Here is a 23,793-nt window from a genome sequence, read left to right on the forward strand (position 1 = left end):
TAATAAAGTTTACCAAGACCGTTCTGCAGTAAACAGAGTGGCGTCACATAGCTGGCTGCACAGTCGCACCCTAACCTCTCCCCATGTGTCGCAAGCTAATACATGTGTGGACTTTACCGTGACATGCTTCCTTACAAGCCCTAAAATAACAATAACGAGGCTTTATGGTACAAGGTAGTGTAGTTCAGGTAACATGTACATGAAGGGTCAAAGTGACCGGTGTCATGACGTTGCCCTCTGAGTACAGCGAGCACCATCCCCCGCTCTCTGCTTCTACAACCAGACTGCTGTGGGCAGAGTGAGGTCGTAAATTCCTAAGGAAAACCTTGCCTCATGGTCACACAGAATAGAGATTGACATTTTCATGGAGCACAAAGGAACTGCTTCCACCTCACAGAACTCGAGGTACGAACAAATTTCATGTTCCAGAAAAAGTGTAAAAGATCGGTGAAGAATCCAGCTACAAACTGGTCCGTTTGTTACAACTTGGGAAGCTCAAGAGAGACGGTGTGGCCACATTACCATAACGCTGTTTATATAATAGCCTCAGATATGAGGTTTACATCTAATTGTTGTATAAGATGAATGAGTGAGTATGATACTGTTCGTATAATTGTGTAATATGATTGTGGATTGTTTAATGAAGAAAAAAACAATTCCCTTTTGATTTGAACTAAATCAGAGGACCGCCCCTGAGCCCAGTTAGGGTCAGACATCCTGGGACAGCACTCTTCTGCCATTCCGAATAAAATCCAACTTTGAGAAATTATCAGTAGATCATGTTTCTCTCAATCACGGGAGTACAAAGGTTGCAGACCATTGCTGAATCTTTTAACCATACCACGTGTTTAAACTCTTAGACTATCGATACCGACAGTATAAGAACAAGTCTTTGATATTGATTAGTCTGGAGCTAGTAATTCGGTATCATTGAACGCGAAAAATGACAACCGCCAAAACATCCATTCAATAACAAATGTCACTTTGAACTATCCCCTCTAACCAAGACAGAGAGAGAGGGAGAGAGACGGACAATTCTACAAAATAAAGACTTTTCACCAGCGATCAAGACACACTGAGTGTAAATATATATATTGATTGCAATTGTTCCCGAATGAGTGAGCGTTCATGTGTAAAGGATTAGCATTTTAATTGTTAGAATTATCACTCTGTAGTGACTTCTTAGGTCGACCCCCCATTTCCCCTTTGTCTAACAAGCTGCCATGCCGGTTCAGCCCACTAGGGCACATTCTCATTTCATGCAACCACATTTACCATGTTTGTTTGTTTATGCATTTCTGTGAATTACTTAGTTAGTAATAAATAAATGATTTAAGACAATTGATGTATGGATGACTCATAGTGAAGACTGGGTTCGTGCAGATAACCAACAATTTACGACGTTTGGAATGAGACTAACGTGAGGTAAAGTAAATAAATCATTAATCAGAAGACTATTGATCAGATATGAAAATATCTGAAAGGTTATATTGGGGAAATTATAACTTTGTAATCTGAATACTTTCCTTGGTGCCCCGACTTGCTAGTTAATTACAGTTACATGATTTTAATGATAGTAAAGACACGACACCGGGCAATCAGGAGAGATAATAAAGTAGAAGCAGTGTGAAAGTGTCTATATGTGAGTGTGGCGTCAATATGTGTGTGAGCGTATCTAATGTGTGCGTTGGAGTGTCAGTGTAGCGCTTGTACGCATGTACAAGCGCTACACTGACACTCCAACACATACATACATAAATTGTCTTAAATCATACACACACACACACACCGAGAGAGTCCAGTGAGTGTTCATAGAGCTGGTACAAAAACAACAACAATGCAAATAGTCCAAGTAGATATTTGATTAGAAAACTGTTCGGCAGTCTCACGACTTGGGGGTGGAAGCCGTTCGGCAGTCTCACGACTTGGGGGTGGAAGCCGTTCGGCAGTCTCACGACTTGGGGGTGGAAGCCGTTCGGCAGTCTCACGACTTGGGGGTGGAAGCCGTTCGGCAGTCTCACGACTTGGGGGTGGAAGCCGTTCGGCAGTCTCACGACTTGGGGGTGGAAGCCGTTCGGCAGTCTCACGACTTGGGGGTGGAAGCCGTTCGGCAGTCTCACGACTTGGGGGTAGTAGCTGTTCGGCAGTCTCACGACTTGGGGGTAGTAGCTGTTCGGCAGTCTATCGACTTGGGGGTGGTAGTAGCTGTTCGGCAGTCTCACGACTTGGGGGTAGTAGCTGTTCGGCAGTCTCACGACTTGGGGATAGTAGCTGTTCGGCAGTCTCACGACTTGGGGATAGTAGCTGTTCGGCAGTCTATCGACTTGGGGGTAGTAGCTTTTCGGCAGTCTCACGACTTGGGGGTAGTAGCTGTTCGGCAGTCTCACGACTTGGGGGTAGAAGCTGTTCGGCAGTCTTATGGCTTGGGTTAGAAGCTGTTCAGGACCCTTTTGGTCCCAGAGTTGGTGCTCCGGTATCTCTTGCCATGCGTTAGCAGAGAGAACAATCTATGATTTGGGTGTCTGGAGTCTGACCATTTTTAAGGCTTTCCTCTGACTGGTATAAAGGACGGCAGGGAGCCCGGCCCCAGTGATGTACTGGGCCAGATGCACTACCCTCTGTAGCGCCTTATGGTGGAATGCCAAATAGTTGCCATACCAAGCAGTGATGCAGCCAGTCAAGATGCTCTCAATCAAGCGTAGCGAAAGTGTTGTTGCCTACTCGTTAGAAAGTCCAGGATCCAGTTGCAGAGGGAGGTGTTCAGTCCCAGGGTCCTTAGCTTAGTGGTGAGCTTGGAGGGCACTATGGTGTTGAACACCGAGTTGTAGTCAATGAACTGCATTCTCACGTAGTGTTCTTTTTGTCCAGGTGGGAAAGAGGAGTGTCAGAGATTGCATCATCTGTGGATCTGTTGGGGCGGTATGCAAATTGGAGTGGGTCCAGGGTCTCTGGGATGATGGTGTTGATGTGAGCCATGACCAGCCTTTCAAAGCATTACACGGCTACAGATGTGAGTGCTAAGGGGCAAAGGTCATTTAGACAGGTTACATTGGCGTTCTTAGGCACAGGGACTATGGTGGTCTGCTTGAAACATGTAGGTATTATAGACTGGGTCAGGGAGAGTTTGAAAATGTCAATGAAGATACTTGTCAGCCCTGTGGCCTTGTGAATGTTAACCTGTTTAAAGGTTTTACTGATATCGGCTACAGAGAGCTGGTGTTCTCCTGCATGGTTCACTGTTGTTTGCCTCAAAGTGAACATAGAATGTGGCTGCCCAGCGTTACTGGGCAGCTCTCGGCTGGGTTTCCCTTTGTAATCCGTAATGGTTGGCAAGCCCTGCCACATCTACACCAGCTCTGATGCTCGTCAGTAGGATTTGATCTTAGTCCTGTATTGAAGCTTTGCCTGTTTGATGGTTCATCGGACGGCATAGCAGGATTTCTGCATCTTGATTAGTGTCCCGCTCCTTGAAAGTGGCAGCTCGAGCCTTTAGCTCAGTTTTGATGTTGCCTGTAATCCATGACTTCTGGTTGGGATATGTACGTATGGTCACTGTGGGGACGACGTCATCGATGCGCTTATTAATTAAGCTGGTGAATGATTTGTTAAACTTCGATGCCATCAGATGATTCCCGGAAGATATTCCAGTCTGTGTTAGCAAAACAGACCTGTAGCTTAGCGTCCGCTTCATCTGACCACTTCCATATTGAGTGCGTCACTAGTACTTCCTGCTTGAGTTTTTGCTTGTAAGCAGGAATCAGGAGGATAGAGTTATGGTCGGATTTGCCAAATGGAGGGCGAGGGAGAGCTTTGTATAAGTGTCTGTGTGGAGTAAAGGTGAATTGTAGTTATTTTGTTTTGCCTCTGGTTGCACAGGTGATATGTTGGTAGAAATGAAATAAAAATGGATTTCAGTTTTCCTGCATTAAAATCACCGGCCACTAGGAGTGCAGCCTCTGGATAAGCATTTTCTTGCTAGCTTATGGCCTTATACAGCTCGTTGAGTGTGGTCTTAGTGCCAGCATCAGTTTGTGGGGGTAAGTAGACAGCTACGAAAAATCGAAATACATTCTTGGTAAATAGTATGGTCTACAGCTTATCATGAGGTATTCTAACTCGGGCAAGCAGAACCTTGAGACTTCCTTAATATATAGATTGTGCACCAGCTGTTAACTAAAGACACTGCCGTTCTGTTCTGCTTATGTATAGAAATAAACAGCTAGATTTATATTTTCCATGTCCTTGTTCAGCCAAGACTCGTGGAAATCTAGGATATGATATGAATAGCTGGTTCTTCAGACATCGCTGATAGGATAGTGTCAAACGGCGCTCGTCCAGGTTATTTTCCAGTGATTGCACGTTCGCCAATAGAACGGAGGGTAGAAGCGGTTGATCCACTCGCCCTCGTAGTCTCGTCAAGTATCCCCGCACGCTGGCTTTTAATGCTGACTCTTCCTTTTTCGAGTGTCGGGGATTTGGGCCTGGTCCGGGTTGAGCAGTATGTCCTTCGCCACAGACTCATTGAAATCGAGGTTAGTGATCACTGTTCGTCATTCTTGTCTAACCGCTCCCTGTGTGTCGCACGCTAACCACTCCCCGCAACATGCCTCCTCACCATACAGAGGCTAGCCTAGTTGGCTATGCAGCATAGGCTGGGCGAGTAGAGAAAGAGGCGCAAAACAACTTCATTTACCTCTTTTTCGGCAAGGGAACAGTTTTGGGGGACATTAGCACAATAATCCTGGGAAGTTCAGGGTGAGCGGCAGTAAATTAGCTAGAACAATTTTATTGGCATTTTGATCCTTGTGGAGAGAAAAATCCCCGCTTCAGGCCCAAGGGGGTGGAAATATATAATGGGAATTTAGATAAATACGCTGTGCAAACACTACAGACCATTAGCTTTGTGAATAAAAACCAGACGGGAGAACAAAACACAGTAAATATCCTCTTAGGTAAACATGGAGGGAGACCTGACTGACTGGTATTGACTGGCTGGTACAGACTGGGGAGAACACAGTAAATATCCTCTTAGGTAAACATGGAGGGAGACCTGACTGACTGGTATTGAGTGGTTGGTACAGACTGGGGAGAACACAGTAAATATCCTCTTAGGTAAACATGGAGGGAGACCTGACTGGCTGGTATTGACTGGGGAGAACACAGTAAATATCCTCTTAGGTAAACATGGAGACCTGACTGACTGGTATTGACTGGCAGGTATTGACTGGGGGAACACAGTAAATATCCTCTTAGGTAAACATGGAGGGAGACCTGACTGACTGGTATTGATTGGCTGGTATTGACTGGGGGGAACACAGTAAATATCCTCTTAGGTAAACATGGAGGGAGACCTGACTGACTGGTATTGACTGGCTGGTATTGACTGGCTGGTATTGACTGGCGAGAACACAGTAAATATCCTCTTAGGTAAACATGGAGGGAGACCTGAGTGACTGGTATTGATTGGCTGGTATTGACTGGGGGGAACACAGTAAATATCCTCTTAGGTAAACATGGAGGGAGACCTGACTGACTGGTATTGACTGGCTGGTACAGACTGGCTGCCTGGAACTGATTTGTTTGTTTGGTGAGGGCCTGGTTGGAAATATAGAATGTTATTGTAGAATGTTTATTTATTTTGCTCCTTTGCACCCCATTATTTTTAGTTCTACTTTGCACATTCTTCCACTGCAAATCTACCATTCCAGTGTTTTACTTGCTATATTGTATTTACTTCGCCACCATGGCCTTTTTTTTGCCTTTACCTCCTTTATCTCACCTCATTTGCTCACATCGTATATAGACTTGTTTCGACTGTATGTTTGTTTTACTCCATGTGTAACTCTGTGTTGTTGTATGTGTCGAACTGCTTTGCTTTATCTTGGCCAGGTCGCAGTTGTAAATGAGAACTTGTTCTCAACTTGCCTACCTGGTTAAATAAAGGTGAAATAAAATAAAATAAAAATTGTCTGGCTGTTGCTGATCTATAGAAGACAATGCGATTGTTTTGACTGACTGATCTATAGAAGACAATGCGATTGTTTTGACTGACTGATAAACAGACTGCCTGCCTTTCTACCCATCTATCCGGCCATCTTCCTGCCTGTCTGTATCAGTGAATATCAATGTGCCTATCTTTTTTTTACTCACTGGAGTGGACCTGCAGGCTGCAGAAGGAGCAGGAGATCAGCGGGCTGGTGCAGTCTTCTCCCGTGTGGGAGTTGGAGGGCAGCGGCTCCGTGTTGTCCGGCCCGGCGCTGAAGCACATCTCTGGGACCAGCGGGTGGGTGCGGCTGCCGCAGCCGGGAGTGTGGGTGTGGTTGAGGGCGCTGGGGCTGTCAGACAGGTACAGAGAGTCCTTCTGGGGCTGGATGAAACAGGGGAAGGAGGTTACATAACGTCCGGGGCTGGATGAAACAGGGGAAGGAGGTTACATAACGTCCGGGGCTGGATGAAACAGGGGAAGGATGTTACATAACGTCCGGGGCTGGATGAAACAGGGGAAGGAGGTTACATAACGTCCGGGGCTGGATGAAACAGGGGAAGGAGGTTACATAACGTCCGGGGCTGGATGAAACAGGGGAAGGAGGTTACATAACGTCCGGGGCTGGATGAAACAGGGGAAGGAGGTTACATAACGTCCGGGGCTGGATGAAACAGGGGAAGGTTACACTGGGTGGAGTTTAGAGCCGTCACATTTTCCCCCAAAATCTATATTGAACACGGGAGCGAAACCCACAAATTTGTCCAAATTACATTCATCTGAAACATGTCCGTCAAAAGTCTTAGTCAAAACTGATGGCAGTCAAAGTTGGTGGTCTAGTGGCCTCTATGTCTACTAGTATGTATTAACTAGCAGCTTAAACACATGGTTAACATGACTCTCTGTAATCTGCAGACTCAGCCCTGTGTCCAAGACCACTGTTGTCCGATTGGAACGTTCACAGTACCCCCCAGCTGTGTCCATGGTTTGTACCCCCTACCTGTGTCCATGGTTTGTACCCCCTACCTGTGTCCATGGTTTGTACCCCCTACCTGTGTCCATGGTTTGTACCCCCTACCTGTGTCCATGGTTTGTACCCCCTACCTGTGTCCATGGTTTGTACCCCCTACCTGTGTCCATGGTTTGTACCCCCTACCTGTGTCCATGGTTTGTACCCCCTACCTGTGTCCATGGTTTGTACCCCCTACCTGTGTCCATGGTTTGTACCCCCTACCTGGGTGTATGGTTTGTGCCCTACCTGGGTGTATGGTTTGTGCCCCTACCTGGGTGTATGGTTTGTACCCCCTACCTGGGTGTATGGTTTGTACCCCCTACCTGGGTGTATGGTTTGTACCCCCTACCTGTGTGTATGGTTTGTACCCCCTACCTGTGTCCATGGTTTGTACCCCCTACCTGTGTCCATGGTTTGTACCCCCTACCTGTGTCCATGGTTTGTACCCCCTACCTGTGTCCATGGTTTGTACCCCCTACCTGTGTCCATGGTTTGTACCCCCTACCTGTGTCCATGGTTTGTACCCCCTACCTGTGTCCATGGTTTGTACCCCCTACCTGTGTCCATGGTTTGTACCCCCTACCTGTGTCCATGGTTTGTACCCCCTACCTGTGTCCATGGTTTGTACCCCCTACCTGTGTCCATGGTTTGTACCCCCTACCTGTGTCCATGGTTTGTACCCCCTACCTGTGTCCATGGTTTGTACCCCCTACCTGTGTCCATGGTTTGTACCCCCTACCTGTGTCCATGGTTTGTACCCCCTACCTGTGTCCATGGTTTGTACCCCCTACCTGTGTCCATGGTTTGTACCCCCTACCTGTGTCCATGGTTTGTACCCCCTACCTGTGTCCATGGTTTGTACCCCCTACCTGTGTCCATGGTTTGTACCCCCTACCTGTGTCCATGGTTTGTACCCTACCTGTGTCCATGGTTTGTACCCTACCTGGGTGTATGGGCAGAACAGGGTGCATACGGCACAGTAGGGTTCCAGGGTGGCCACGGCCGCGTTGAAACTCTTCTCAGCCAGGATGTTAGGAGTGCGGTTCTGCCACAAGTGGCCCGCCTTCTTCACATGGCCATCCAGTGGCAAAGGGGAGAACAGCTCTGGTTAGGGAGAAAGGAGCAAACACACACGTCAGATCAGTCTAGATATACACAGAATGCGCTTTCAAGCAATAATATAGGCTGTATCGGGATAGCGGCTGTATCGGGATAGCGGCTGTATCGGGATATCGGCTGTATCGGGATATCGGCTGTATCGGGCCTGCAATGCATGTAGCACAAGAGCCAGAGGAATCCGCAATAGTGTGTTAGACCAGAACAGAGAGAATACAGACTGTGCTACAACGTTATCCCCTCAGAACCAACCTTCATCGCTGGACATTTCCTGCTTGACGATGGATAGCGGAGAGCGCATAGGCGGCTTGCTGAGGGGGTGCCGGCGACTCTTCTTCACCTCCATCTTAATCTTCAACTGCTTAGAGTAGTACGATGACTGCTGAGGAACCCCACAAATTAATGAGCAAAACCCTGGGTTTGAATAAACATCTTCCACCTCTGTATAAGAGCATCTAAATGAATAACATCTACAATGTTCAAACGGAGGCATTGATAACCTGTGTTTGAAAGCTTGAAGCTAGTGTTTTGGTTGTTCCACGCTCCAGGGTGAAGTTTTCCACAGATCTAGGGGCAGCTTCCTCTACACCAGGTATTCCCAAACTGGGGTATGTGTACATTTATTTTTTTCTCTCTCGCCTGAGTAGCCTCATTTCACTGCCAAAAATAAAATTAAACCATCTAGTGTTCAGTGAAATAACAACACAATGTCAAATACAGGTAGCGTCGTCAAATAATTAACATCCAATCACATTAACCGTTACTCTCTCACGGGAATTCCACTAATGGTCCGTATGTAGCCAAACGTAGCTGCTGCTCATGTTGGTACAGTGCCTTGCGAAAGTATTCGGCCCCCTTGAACTTTGAAACCTTTTGCCACATTTCAGGCTTCAAACATAAAGATATAAAACCGTATTTTTTTGTGAAGAATCAACAACAAGTGGGACACAATCATGAAGTGGAACGACTTTTTTAACAAATCAAAAACTGAAAAATTGGGCGTGCAAAATTATTCAGCCCCTTTACTTTCAGTGCAGCAAACTCTCTCCAGAAGTTCAGTGAGGATCTCTGAATGATCCAATGTTGACCTAAATGACTAATGATGATAAATACAATCCACCTGTGTGTAATCAAGTCTCCGTATAAATGCACCTGCACTGTGATAGTCTCAGAGGTCCGTTAAAAGCGCAGAGAGCATCATGAAGAACAAGGAACACACCAGGCAGGTCCGAGATACTGTTGTGAAGAAGTTTAAAGCCGGATTTGGATACAAAAAGATTTCCCAAGCTTTAAACATCCCAAGGAGCACTGTGCAAGCGATAATATTGAAATGGAAGGAGTATCAGACCACTGCAAATCTACCAAGACCTGGCCGTCCCTCTAAACGTTCTGCTCATACAAGGAGAAGACTGATCAGAGATGCAGCCAAGAGGCCCATGATCACTGGATGAACTGCAGAGATCTACAGCTGAGGTGGGAGACTCTGTCCATAGGACAACAATCAGTCGTATATTGCACAAATCTGGCCTTTATGGAAGAGTGGCAAGCAGAAAGCCATTTCTTAAAGATATCCATAGAAAGTGTTGTTTAAAGTTTGCCACAAGCCACCTGGGAGACACACCAAACATGTGGAAGAAGGTGCTCTGGTCAGATGAAACCAAAATTGAACTTTTTGGCAACAATGCAAAACGTTATGTTTGGCGTAAAAGCAACACAGCCCATCACCCTGAACACACCATCCCCACTGTCAAACATGGTGGTGGCAGCATCATGGTTTGGGCCTGCTTTTCTTCAGCAGGGACAGGGAAGATGGTTCAAATTGATGGGAAGATGGATGGAGCCAAATCCAGGAGCATTCTGGAAGAAAACCTGGTGGAGTCTGCAAAAGAACTGAGACTGGGATGGAGATTTGTCTTCCAACAAGACAATGATCCAAAACATAAAGCAAAATCTACAATGGAATGGTTCAAAAATAAACATATCCAGGTGTTAGAATGGCCAAGTCAAAGTCCAGACCTGAATCCAATCGAGAATCTGTGGAAAGAACTGAAAACTGCTGTTCACAAATGCTCCCCATCCAACCTCACTGAGCTCGAGCTGTTTTGCAAGGAGGAATGGGAAAAAATGTCGGTCTCTCGATGTGCAAAACTGATAGAGACATACCCCAAGCGACTTACAGCTGTAATTGCAGCAAAAGGTGGCGCTACAAAGTATTAACTCAAGGGGGCTGAATAATTTTGCACGCCCAATTTTTAAGTTTTTGATTTGTTAAAAAAGTTTGAAATATCCAATAAATGTCGTTCCACTTCATGATTGTGTCCCACTTGTTGATTCTTCACAAAAAAATACAGTTTTATATCTTTATGTTTGAAGCCTGAAATGTGGCAAAAGTTCGCAAAGTTCAAGGGGGCCGAATACTTTCGCAAGGCACTGTATCTGTACTGATGGCGTAAAAGCCATGACAGGGAGACATAGTGGAGTGGTAACGCGCGTGCAAGCAGTTGCTCCCGACGACACTTGGGTCCTCTTGGGTACTCTGCAGTATCCACCAAGAGGCTCTAGCTGAACTCGTGTATTTTCTGCAATGATATGAGCAGTGACCATGTAACACTTTTACAACATACAGAAGTGTGCTGGTTATCAAGGGGCAAAGCATTGAAACGTTTTTTTGAATTGAGAGACGAGCTTAAAGTTTTCTTTACTGACCATAATTTTCACTGTCTGACCGCTTGCATGATGATGAGTTTCTCACACGACTGTCCTGTCTGGGTGATGTTTTTTCTCTCCTGAATGATCTGAATCTAGGATTACAGGGATTCTCCGCATCTATATTCAATGTGCGGGACAAAATTGAGGCTACGATTAAGAAGTTGGAGCTCTTCTCTGTCTGCATTAACAAGGGACAACACACAGGTCTTTCCATCATTGTATGTGTTTTGTGTGCAAATGATCACGCTTACGGACAATGTCAAATGTGATATAGCGAAGCACCTGAGTGAGTTGGGTGAGCAATTACGCAGGTACTTTCCCAAAACGGATGACACAAACAACTGGATTCGTTATCTCTTTCATGTCCTGCCTCTAGTCCACTTAACAATATCTGAACAAGAGAGCCTGATCGAAATGGCAACAAGCGGTTCTGTGAAAATCTGCTTTAATCAGAAGCCACTGCCAGATTTCTTGATTGGGCTGCGCTCAGAGTATCCTGCCTTGGCAAATCGTGCTGTTAAGACACTGATGCCCTTTAAAACCACGTACCTACGTGAGAGTGGTTTCTCTGCCCTCACTAGCATGAAAACTAAATACAGGCACAGACTGTGTGTGGAAAATGATTTAAGACAGACTCTCTCCAATACAACCTAACATTGCAGAGTTATGTGCATCCTTTCAAGCACAACCTTCTCATTAAGCTGAGGTGAGTTATTCACAATTTCCGATGAACAAATAGTTTTATATGTAAAATGGTTAAATAAAGAGCAAAATTATTGATTATTATTATATTATTATTTGTGTCCTGGTCCTATAAGAGCTCGTCGTCACTTCCCACGAGCCGGGTTGTGACAAAACCTGGTTCTACCTCCAACCCTGTTCCTGGAGAGCTACCCTCCTGTAGGTTCTCACTCCATCAACCAGGTTCAGCTCATCAACCAGCTAATTATTAGAATCAGGTGTGCTAGATTAGGGTTGGAGAGAGAACCTACTGGATGGTAGCTCTCCAGGAACAGGGTTAGAGAGAGAACCTACAGGAGGGTAGCTCTCCAGGAACAGGGTTGGAGAGAGAACCTACAGGAGGGTAGCTCTCCAGGAACAGGGTTGGAGAGAGAACCTACAGGAGGGTAGCTCTCCAGGAACAGGGTTGGAGTGAGAACCTACAGGAGGGTAGCTCTCCAGGAACAGGGTTGGAGAGAGAACCTACTGGATGGTAGCTCTCCAGGAACAGGGTTGGAGAGAGAACCTACTGGATGGTAGCTCTCCAGGAACAGGGTTGGTGAGAGAACCTACAGGAGGGTAGCTCTCTAGGAACAGGGTTGGTGAGAGAACCTACAGGAGGGTAGCTCTCCAGGAACAGGGTTGGGGAGCCCTGGTCTAGAGGCAGCTTCATCCTACACCTTGTTCCAGCACTGCTCACCTGCTGCATGCCTTTCACATCAAGCCTGCCCTCTGCTGGTATTTCCGTGTCATTGCTGCCTTGGGGTTCCTTTGGTGTCTGGGGCATGTTGAATGTGGCAAACTTCTCAAACGCTGCTTGGAAGGAATTTATAGGGGCCAGTGGCAGGGTAGGTTGTTGTTGCTTCTTCTTCTTCTTCTTCTTCTTCTTTTTCTTCTCTCCATTTGCCGTCAAGTGCTGTGGGTCTGCCTGGGGGTCGTGTACTGGGTGAGAGAAATAAAAGGGAAATGTGGAACCTCCCAATTCAAAAAGGTACAAGTGTCATAATATCTCTGTACCACTTGTTGGTTCTAATAGCCATTTCTTCTGATACCCATTTGATCTGGTACCTTGCGATATCATGTAGCTCACGTCTAACTCACTTTGGAAGATTGATACTGGGATATCAATAAAACTCCTTAATTAACCGAAATTTTATTTCATCCAACGCCGCAGCCAACTGGTGCCTTGTGACCCCCCCCCCCCAGTCTGACCTCCTCCTCTTCACCCTAACGACCTCCTCCTCTTCACCCTAACGACCTCCTCCTCTTCACCCTAACGACCTCCTCCTCTTCACCCTAACGACCTCCTCCTCTTCACCCTAACGACCTCCTCCTCTTCACCCTAACGACCTCCTCCTCTTCACCCTAACGACCTCCTCCTCTTCACCCTAACGACCCCCTCCTCTTCACCCTAACGACCTCCTCCTCTTCACCCTAACGACCTCCTCCTGACGCTCACGTTCTCGGCCTCTCCTCCTGCCTCATTCCTAAACCAAACAGTAGCGAGGACAATGCAAAACTAATCCAAGCCCCTACTGAGCCCTACACCAACCTCTTGTGGCCTTGGCGGCAACGGCTTCCTGCCTCTCTCGGTCCTGCCTCTCCTGTTCTTCCCTCTCCTGGTCCTCTCTCTCCATGGCCTCCAGGGTCTGAAACGCCTCCCGGGCCATCCTCTCCTCCCTCTCCTGGCGCCGCTGGGCCTCTCGCTCCTCCACCTGACGCTGGTACTCGGCGGCATCCATCTCGATGCCTTCCTCCGCCAGAACCTTGACCTCCTCCAGTTTCAGCCGCCGCAGCTGCTCCTTCTTCTGTAAAGCTCTGGGGACGGAGGGACAAACTGGGACATGAGGGAATGACACTTACAGTACTTCACTTGAATTAACACTTAACTCAGTACCTCGCTCTTTTACCTGTATATTACTGTTCAAGTTTCCCCTGTAAAACATTCACGCTTTTAAAAGAGACAAAGAAAGAGAAAAAGATGGGATAGAAAAAAAATGTAGGGCCAAAGAGTGAGAGACCTGAAAGTGAGAGACACTGGGGAGAGTGAAAGGGGAGAGAGCCAGAGCCTGGTTCCTCTAGGTTTCTTCCTAGGTTTTGGCCTTTCTAGGGAGTTTTTCCTAGCCACCGTGCTTTTACACCTGCATTGCTTGCTGTTTGAGGTTTTAGGCTGGGTTTCTGTACAGCACTTTGAGATGTCAGCTGATGTAAGAAGGGTTTTATAAATACATTTTATTGATTGATTGATTGAGAGGGGAGAGAGAGGGGGCAGTGTGACTAGCTACACCAATTGGAACACAACCAGAAGCATGACTGACACTGTTACACAACAACATTATACATACACACACAATCCATGTCTCAATTGTCTCAAGGCTTAAAAATCCTTTAACCTGTCTCCTCCCCTTCATCTACACTGATTGCAGTGGATTTAACAAGTGACATCAGTAAGGGATCATAGATTTCACCTGGATTCACCTGGTCAGTCTATGTCATAGAAAGAGCAGGTGTTCCTAATGTTTTGTACAGTCAGTGTATATTTATATCTTGGTAGTATATGTGGTAAGCATGTAGGTATACATGTATCAGGTAGTGTGGGGAGGACATATACAATTATACTCTTGGACAATGATGCCTTTCATCTTGACCTTGACGGGTCGATGAAATTCAAATTGTAAAGCAATTGTACTGTCATGTCCCTTTCTCCCCCTGACCTCTGAAGCAGTTTCTGGCGGTAGGTGACCCGGTTGGCCCTCCAGTGCTCCAGCTCAGGGCTGGTCAGGGTGGTGGGTCGCTGGTGGTCCAGCACCATGCCGTCCTTGCCCTGTTTCCACTGGACGTAGCGCTCCGGCTGCAGGCAGCGGACAAACACGTCCATGGAGATCTTCACCATGTCCTTACGACATGTACACTGACCGAGAGGAGAGAGAGAGAGGGCATTGTGAGTACACACACATATATCAGGTCCTGGGGCTCTGTTCACAAACACAAACAGACCCCACAGAGCCCCAGGACAGCAACACAATTAGACCCAACCAAATCATCAGAAAACAAAAAGATAATTACTTGACACATTGGAAAGAATTTACAAAAAAACTGAGCAAACTAGAATGCTATTTGGCCCTAAACAGAGAGTACACAGCGGCAGAATACCTGTCCACTGTGACTGACCCAAAATGAAAGAAAGCTTTGACTATGTACAGACTCAGTGAGCATAGCCTTGCTATTGAGAAAGGCAGTCGAAGGCAGACATGGCTCTCAAGAGAAGACAGGCTATGTGCTCACTGCCCAAAAAATGAGGTGGAAACTGAGCTGCACTTCCTAACCTCCTGCCATATGTAGGACCATATTAGAGACACAAATTTCCCTCAGATTACACAGACCCACAAAGAATTAGAAAACAAACACAATTTTGATATACTCCCATATTTATTGGCACGAGAGAGAGAGAGAGAGAGAGAGAGAGAGAGAGAGAGAGAGAGAGAGAGAGAGAGAGAGAGAAGTATGAGTATATCATAGTACACTGGGGGGAGAGAGAGAGAGCAGTATGAGTATATCATAGTACACTGGGGGGAGAGAGAGAGCAGTGTGAGTATATCACAGTACACTGGGGAGGGGAGAAAGCAGTGTGAGTATATCACAGTACACTGGGGGGAGAGAGAGCAGTGTGAGTATATCACAGTACACTGAGGAGGGGAGAGAGCAGTGTGAGTATATCATAGTACACTGGGGAGGGGAGAGAGCAGTGTGAGTATATCACAGTACACTGAGGAGGGGAGAGAGAGAGCAGTGTGAGTATATCACAGTACACTGGGGAGGGGGAGAGAGCAGTGTGAGTATATCACAGTACACTGGGGAGGGGAGAGAGAGAGCAGTGTGAGTATATCACAGTACACTGGGGAGGGGAGAGAGCAGTGTGAGTATATCATAGTACACTGGGGAGGGGAGAGAGAGAGCAGTGTGAGTATATCACAGTACACTGAGGAGGGGAGAGAGCAGTGTGAGTATATCACAGTACACTGGGGAGGGGAGAGAGCAGTGTGAGTATATCACAGTACACTGAGGAGGGGAGAGAGCAGTGTGAGTATATCATAGTACACTGGGGAGGGGAGAGAGCAGTGTGAGTATATCACAGTACACTGAGGAGGGGAGAGAGAGAGAGCAGTGTGAGTATATCACAGTACACTGGGGAGGGGAGAGAGCAGTGTGAGTATATCACAGTACACTGGGGAGGGGAGAGAGAGAGCAGTGTGAGTATATCACAGTACACTGGGGAGGGGAGAGAGCAGTGTGAGTATATCATAGTACACTGGGGAGGGGAGAGAGAGAGCAGTGTGAGTATATCACAGTACACTGAGGAGGGGAGAGAGCAGTGTGAGTATATCACAGTACACTGGGGAGGGGAGAGAGCAGTGTGAGTATATCACAGTACACTGGGGAGGGGAGAGAGCAGTGTGAGTATATCACAGTACACTGGGGAGGGGGAGAGAGCAGTGTGAGTATATCACAGTACACTGAGGAGGGGAGAGAGCAGTGTGAGTATATCACAGTACACTGGGGAGGGGAGAGAGCAGTGTGAGTATATCACAGTACACTGGGGAGGGGAGAGAGCAGTGTGAGTATATCACAGTACACTGGGGAGGGGAGAGAGCAGTGTGAGTATATCACAGTACACTGGGGAGGGGAGAGAGCAGTGTGAGTATATCACAGTACACTGGGGAGGGGAGAGAGCAGTGTGAGTATATCATAGTACACTGAGGAGGGGAGAGAGCAGTGTGAGTATATCATAGTACACTGGGGAGGGGAGAGAGCAGTGTGAGTATATCACAGTACACTGAGGAGGGGAGAGAGAAAGAGAGAGAGCAGTGTGAGTATATCACAGTACACTGGGGAGGGGAGAGAGAGAGAGCAGTGTGAGTATATCACAGTACACTGAGGAGGGGAGAGAGCAGTGTGAGTATATCACAGTACACTGGGGAGGGGAGAGAGCAGTGTGAGTATATCACAGTACACTGAGGAGGGGAGAGAGAAAGAGAGAGAGCAGTGTGAGTATATCACAGTACACTGGGGAGGGGAGAGAGCAGTGTGAGTATATCATAGTACACTGGGGAGGGGAGAGAGCAGTGTGAGTATATCACAGTACACTGAGGGGAGAGAGAAAGAGAGAGAGCGGTGTGAGTATATCACAGTACACTGGGGAGGGAAGAGAGCAGTGTGAGTATATCACAGTACACTGGGGAGGGGAGAGAGCAGTGTGAGTATATCACAGTACACTGGGGAGGGGAGAGAGCAGTGTGAGTATATCACAGTACACTGGGGAGGGGAGAGAGAAAGAGAGAGAGCAGTGTGAGTATATCACAGTACACTGAGGAGGGGAGAGAGCAGTGTGAGTATATCACAGTACACTGAGGAGGGGAGAGAGAAAGAGAGAGAGCAGTGTGAGTATATCACAGTACACTGGGGAGGGGAGAGAGCAGTGTGAGTATATCACAGTACACTGGGGAGGGGAGAGAGCAGTGTGAGTATATCACAGTACACTGGGGAGGGGAGAGAGAGCAGTGTGAGTATATCACAGTACACTGGGGAGGGGAGAGAGCAGTGTGAGTATATCATAGTACACTGAGGAGGGGAGAGAGAGAGCAGTGTGAGTATATCATAGTACACTGAGGAGGGGAGAGAGCAGTGTGAGTATATCACAGTACACTGAGGAGGGGAGAGAGCAGTGTGAGTTTATCACAGTACACTGGGGAGGGGAGAGAGAGAGAGAGAGCAGTGTGAGTATATCACATTACACTGGGGAGGGGAGAGAGCAGTGTGAGTATATCATAGTACACTGGGGAGGGGAGAGAGCTGTGTGAGTATATCACAGTACACGGGGGTGGGGGCAGTTTGACTAGATACACGTACACTGGGGGAGGGAGAGGAGAAAGAGGATAAAGTGGGGGGAGAGAGAGAGAGAAAATAGGGGAAATGGAAAGAGCAAGAGAAGATGAAAATAAAAACTAATTTTCTTTCTGTGCCCCGGTTGGTGTGTATTACATTTCTGACTTATTTCCTGAGCTGTGCTGAGAGGCCTTATGTTCAATTACTGGGAACATTCTTCAGGCACGCTGCGCCTCAGACGGAGCCAGGCAGAACAAGTGGAGGAGACAGATCGAGAGCAAGAGAGAAACAGAGAGGTGAAGTACTAGAGGGAGGGGGGGGGGGGGTTTAGTAATAACATCAACAACAAGAGAAAGCCCCTCCCACCGCAAACCAATATCCACACACTACATCTCATCTAGGCAGCACTTGAGGGACGGAATTAAGTGAGGAAGAAACCGGGCAGATGAAGGAGTCATCTGGCTACCAGGGTCTGATTGGGGACATACGTAAAAACATTAACTGGAACAAGAGAAGAGGTGAGAGACAGAAAAACACAAACGATAAAGATAAATGTGTCTCTTTGCAATGTCGTCTGGGAAGAGGGGGCGTGGGGGTGGGGGGGTAGTAGCAGCGCACCAGAGGAAGTAGGAACCAAAAGAAAGTAAAGCCCATTTCTATCCCATAAAACTATTAAGGGAAATTGATCAATTTGCCATTCCCGAGAGAGGGTGGGAGGTGGGGTACTATGCTTAGATGACTTCCTTATCAAATGGAAATGTATTAAAAAATACATTAAAAAAATGCCTCCAAAACCAACACGTGACCCCCCCCCCCCCCCCCCCAAGGCCTTCTAACCAATTAGCCCTATAGCCTACTCACTTCATAGCCTAATGAAGTTCAATTGTAGGAAAACAAAGACCTTAGGCGAGGTCGCCCCCTATTAGAAAAATACTCCACGCTAAAAATACCGCCATGCGACCTCAGGCTCTAACCGTCATCCTTCACTAAATAGGTCTAGACTCTCCGTTACCCATTGATGGCTGTGCGTGATAAAGCAATCGTCTTTTAAAAACATCACAACGTGATTGTACAACCTATGTGAGAAAAATAGGCTCACTAGAAAGTCTTGTGGCGCTCAGTTGGCAGAGCATACGAAAAATGTATGCATGAACATGTAAAGGACGAGTACAACTTCCTCCCGATTTGACACCTGACTTACACCTGATTTGACAGGTGTAAGTTTCACATCCATGTTCTAGACGTGTGAGAGAGTAGAGAAACTTTGGGAAAATCCAGTTTACAACCGTTAATGAGTCTGCAGTAGTGTGCTGTACTGCCTGTCCTCTGGTCTGCTGTAGTGTGCTGTACTGCCTGTCCCCTGGTCTGCTGTAGTGTGCTGTACTGCCTGTCCCCTGGTCTGCTGTAGTGTGCTGTACTGCCTGTCCCCTGGTCTGCTGTAGTGTGCTGTACTGCCTGTCCCCTGGTCTGCTGTAGTGTGCTGTACTGCCTGTCCTCTGGTCTGCTGTAGTGTGCTGTACTGCCTGTCCCCTGGTCTGCTGTAGTGTGCTGTACTGCCTGTCCCCTGGTCTGCTGTAGTGTGCTGTACTGCCTGTCCCCTGGTCTGCTGTAGTGTGCTGTACTCCCTGTCCCTGGTCTGCTGTAGTGTGCTGTACTCCCTGTCCCCTGGTCTGCTGTAGTGTGCTGTACTCCCTGTCCCCTGGTCTGCTGTAGTGTGCTGTACTGCCTGTCCCCTGGTCTGCTGTAGTGTGCTGTACTCCCTGTCCCCTGGTCTGCTGTAGTGTGCTGTACTGCCTGTCCCCTGGTCTGCTGTAGTGTGCTGTACTGCCTGTCCCCTGGTCTGCTGTAGTGTGCTGTACTGCCTGTCCCCTGGTCTGCTGTAGTGTGCTGTACTGCCTGTCCCCTGGTCTGCTGTAGTGTGCTGTACTGCCTGTCCCCTGGTCTGCTGTAGTGTGCTGTACTGCCTGTCCCCTGGTCTGCTGTAGTGTGCTGTACTGCCTGTCCCCTGGTCTGCTGTAGTGTGCTGTACTGCCTGTCCCCTGGTCTGCTGTAGTGTGCTGTACTGCCTGTCCCCTGGTCTGCTGTAGTGTGCTGTACTGCCTGTCCCCTGGTCTGCTGTAGTGTGCTGTACTGCCTGTCCCCTGGTCTGCTGTAGTGTGCTGTACTGCCTGTCCCCTGGTCTGCTGTAGTGTGCTGTACTGCCTGTCCCCTGGTCTGCTGTAGTGTGCTGTACTGCCTGTCCCCTGGTCTGCTGTAGTGTGCTGTACTGCCTGTCCCCTGGTCTGCTGTAGTGTGCTGTACTGCCTGTCCTCTTGTCTGCAGCAATGGGAGTGTGTCCATTCAGTTCAATATTCTTATATATTTGCATGTTTTATTTAACTAGGCAAGTCAGTTAAGAACAAATTGTTATTTACAACGACGGCCTAGGAACAGGGGCAGAACCTTGTCGGCTCGGGATTCGATCTGGAAACCTTTCGGTTACTGGCCCAACGCTCTAACCACTAGGCTACGTGCCACCCCAAATTACAGCTAGGCTAGAAACAGTTTCTGCCATTTGGAGGCTCACAGACACTCCCAGAGAAACAACGGTAGAAAAATGTCATTTTGAGTTATTGAGCTGATAGAGGAACTACTGAGGACAGCTCCTTAACGAATGCTAACATGTCCATGCATATGGCATAAGGAAGTAGTCATCTGCATTCACTCCTGCCACCAAAAGAAAAGGATGCAGGTTTACTGAGCATGTCTAACATGGGCGATACACAGGCACACAAAGCAGTGAGGACAGACAGCTGCAATGAGGGGCTTTAGTGGTTGGCTAGGACAGGCATCTGCAATGAGGGGCTTTAGTGGTTGGCTAGGACAGGCATCTGCAATGAGGGGCTTTAGTGGTTGGCTAGGACAGGCATCTGCAATGAGGGGCTTTAGTGGTTGGCTAGGACAGGCATCTGCAATGAGGGGCTTTAGTGGTTGGCTAGGACAGGCATCTGCAATGAGGGGCTTTAGTGGTTGGCTAGGACAGGCATCTGCAATAAGAGGCTTTAGCGATTGGCGCGCATTTACTGTGAACACTGAGGCTGTACCCGCTTTAAGTTAAAACTAACAGTGGTTACGTTGGTAACCTGTTTATAATAGCAATAAGGCACCTCGGGGGGGTTGTGGTATCTGGCCAATATACCACGGCTAAGGGCTGTACACAGGCACTCTGCCTCTCTGCCTTGCGTAAAAACATCCCTTAGCATATTGGCCATACATCATACCCCCTCAGGCATAATTGTTTTAATTGGCCTACCGAAGCTCTGATTGGTTAAGGCGCACCGGTCTGTGTAGAGTACAGGCCTGAGTGGTGCCTGTCAACGCAATAGAATCCTACTCCGGTGCGTTCTGCCTACAACAAACTCTCTTGCATAGTTCATTTTGTTTCGGTAGGTTGCATTGAAAGCGGCTAATTGCGTTGATTCGATCACAAGTCCCACAGTAAAGGGAAACGTTGATAGTGTTAACTAAAGGGGAAATCTCTAGAACGTTCAATCTCGTGCTTCTCTGCATGGGCTGATATTTATTCTGCGAGGCAATCCCGGGGGGAGCTGTGCATGAGGGAAAATTGCCTGTAGCGCCCACACACTCGTGGAATGCACACACACACACACAATAATAATACCGTAGCCTTCATCATCTTCAGAACTCCTCATCAAAGCCCATCAGCTCTAACCCAAACAAGCAAGCATACACAAACAAATATCACTACTCGGCGAGTTAATCATCTGCAATTCACTTTGATAGATGAAAGGGCAGAGAATTGGGTCTGCGGCTGTGTGGTGTGTGTGTCCAGTTCTGAGTCACCAACAGCCAGATGGAATGGAATCTTCTATTCAGTGTGATGAAAATTCTCTCACAACACCCAATGTTTTGGCCCATACTGAACTGTGAACTGTAATGTACTTTCTCACCTGAAGTATAGCCTAGATCAGTGTTTCTCAACTCCGGTCTTCGAGTATCTCCAATAACACACACTTTTGTTGGAGCCCCGGACAAACATATACAATTCAACTCATCAAGGGCTTGATGATAGTTGACAAGTTGAATCAGATGTGCTTGTCCAAGGCTACGATAAAAATATGTTCACTCAAGGAGTGGAGTTGAGAAACAATGACCTATCTAGATGACATATCCCCGTGTGCTAGTCAGGGAGGTAAGAGTGGAACAATGTTCAGATATGATGAAAAGCAGTTAGGCACATTACACTTCATAGCATTGTTGTACTACTACAGCAGCATTGTACTACTGCTACTACTAGAGCAGCATTGTACTACTGCTACTGATACTACTAGAGCAGCATTGTACTACTGCTACTGATACTACTAGAGCAGCATTGTACTACTGCTGCTGATACTACTAGAGCAGCATTGCACTACTGCTGCTGATACTACTAGAGCAGCATTGTACTACTGCTGCTGATACTACTAGAGCAGCATTGTACTACTGCTGCTGATACTACTAGAGCAGCATTGTACTACTGCTGCTGATACTACTAGAGCAGCATTGTACTACTGCTGCTGATACTACTAGAGCAGCATTGTACTACTGCTGCTGATACTACTAGAGCAGCATTGTACTACTGCTGCTGATACTACTACAGCAGCATTGTACTACTGCTGCTGATACTACTACAGCAGCATTGTACTACTGCTGCTGATACTACTACAGCAGCATTGTACTACTGCTGATACTACTACTGCTGATACTACTACAGCAGCACTGTACTACTGCTACTGCTTACTACTGCTACTATTACAGTATTGTACAACTACTACTAGAGCATTGTAGTACAACTACTACAACATTGTTCTACTACTACATTGTTCTACTACTACTACTACTACAACATTGTTCTACTACTACTACAACATTGTTCTACTACTACTACTACTACTACAACATTGTTCTACTACTAGTACTACTACAACATTGTTCTACTACTACTACTACATTGTTCTACTACTACTACTACAACATTGTTCTACTACTACTACTACAACATTGTTCTACTACTACTACTACATTGTTCTACTACTACTACTACTACTACAACATTGTTCTACTACTAGTACTACTACAACATTGTTCTACTACTACTACTACATTGTTCTACTACTACTACTACAACATTGTTCTACTACTACTACTACAACTACTACTACTACAACTACATTGTTCTACTACTACTACTACTACATTGTTCTACTACTACTACTACTACTACTACAACATTGTTCTACTACTACTACAACATTGTTCTACTACTACAACATTGTTCTACTACTACTACTACTACTACAACATTGAGCTACTACTACTACAACATTGTTCTACTACTACTACTACATTGTTCTACTACTACTACAACTACTACAACATTGTTCTACTACTACTACTACAACATTGTTCTACTACTACTACAACATTGTTCTACTACTACTACAACATTGTTCTACTACTACTACAACATTGTTCTACTACTACATTGTTCTACTACTACTACTACTACATTGTTCTACTACTACTACTACATTGTTCTACTACTACATTGTTGTTCTACTACTACATTGTTCTACTACTACATTGTTCTACTACTACTACTACTACATTGTTCTACTACTACTACTACATTGTTCTACTACATTGTTCTACTACTACTACATTGTTCTACTACTACTACTACATTGTTCTACTACTACTACATTGTTCTACTACTACTACATTGTTCTACTACTACTACATTGTTCTACTACTACACTGTTCTACTACTACACTGTTCTACTACTACACTGTTCTTCTACTACTACTACTACTACTACTACATTGTTCTACTACTACTACACTGTTCTTCTACTACTACTACTACACTGTTCTACTACTACTACTACTACACTGTTCTACTACTACTACTACTACACTGTTCTTCTACTACTACTACTACTACTACTACTACACTGTTCTTTCCACTACTACTACTACTACTACTACACTGTTCTTCCACTACTACTACTACTACTACACTGTTCTTCTACTACTACTACTACTACTACTACTACACTGTTCTTCTACTACACTGTTCTTCTACTACTACTACTACTACTACTACACTGTTCTACTACTACTACTACTACTACACTGTTCTTCTACTACTACTACTACACTGTTCTACTACTACACTGTTCTTCTACTACTACTACTACTACACTGTTCTACTACTACTACTACTACTACACTGTTCTTCTACTACTACTACTACACTGTTCTTCTACTACTACACTGTTCTTCTACTACTACTACACTGTTCTTCTACTACTACTACTACACTGTTCTA

General features: G+C 46.4%; 1 protein-coding gene across 5 annotated transcripts in view; it reads right to left on the reverse strand.

Moving 5' to 3' along the window:
- Positions 1-23,793, reverse strand: part of LOC109888510 (lysine-specific demethylase 4B) — a 91,866-nt gene that overhangs the window by 26,371 nt on the left and 41,702 nt on the right. For 3 of the 5 annotated variants that reach the window (XM_031822416.1, XM_031822415.1, XM_031822418.1), the window contains exons 9-14: positions 14,255-14,451; positions 13,093-13,358; positions 12,241-12,482; positions 8,364-8,493; positions 7,939-8,099; positions 6,151-6,367 (exon numbers count right to left, since the gene is read on the reverse strand). In XM_031822416.1, the coding sequence (XP_031678276.1) occupies positions 6,151-6,367; positions 7,939-8,099; positions 8,364-8,493; positions 12,241-12,482; positions 13,093-13,358; positions 14,255-14,451 (1,213 nt within the window). The remainder of the gene's footprint in view (positions 1-6,150; positions 6,368-7,938; positions 8,100-8,363; positions 8,494-12,240; positions 12,483-13,092; positions 13,359-14,254; positions 14,452-23,793) is intronic. The other 2 variants (XM_031822417.1, XM_031822414.1) reach the window with 1 other exon arrangement.

The sequence above is a fragment of the Oncorhynchus kisutch genome, linkage group LG4 (assembly GCF_002021735.2).
Source record: "Oncorhynchus kisutch isolate 150728-3 linkage group LG4, Okis_V2, whole genome shotgun sequence".
Taxonomy (NCBI): domain Eukaryota; kingdom Metazoa; phylum Chordata; class Actinopteri; order Salmoniformes; family Salmonidae; genus Oncorhynchus; species Oncorhynchus kisutch.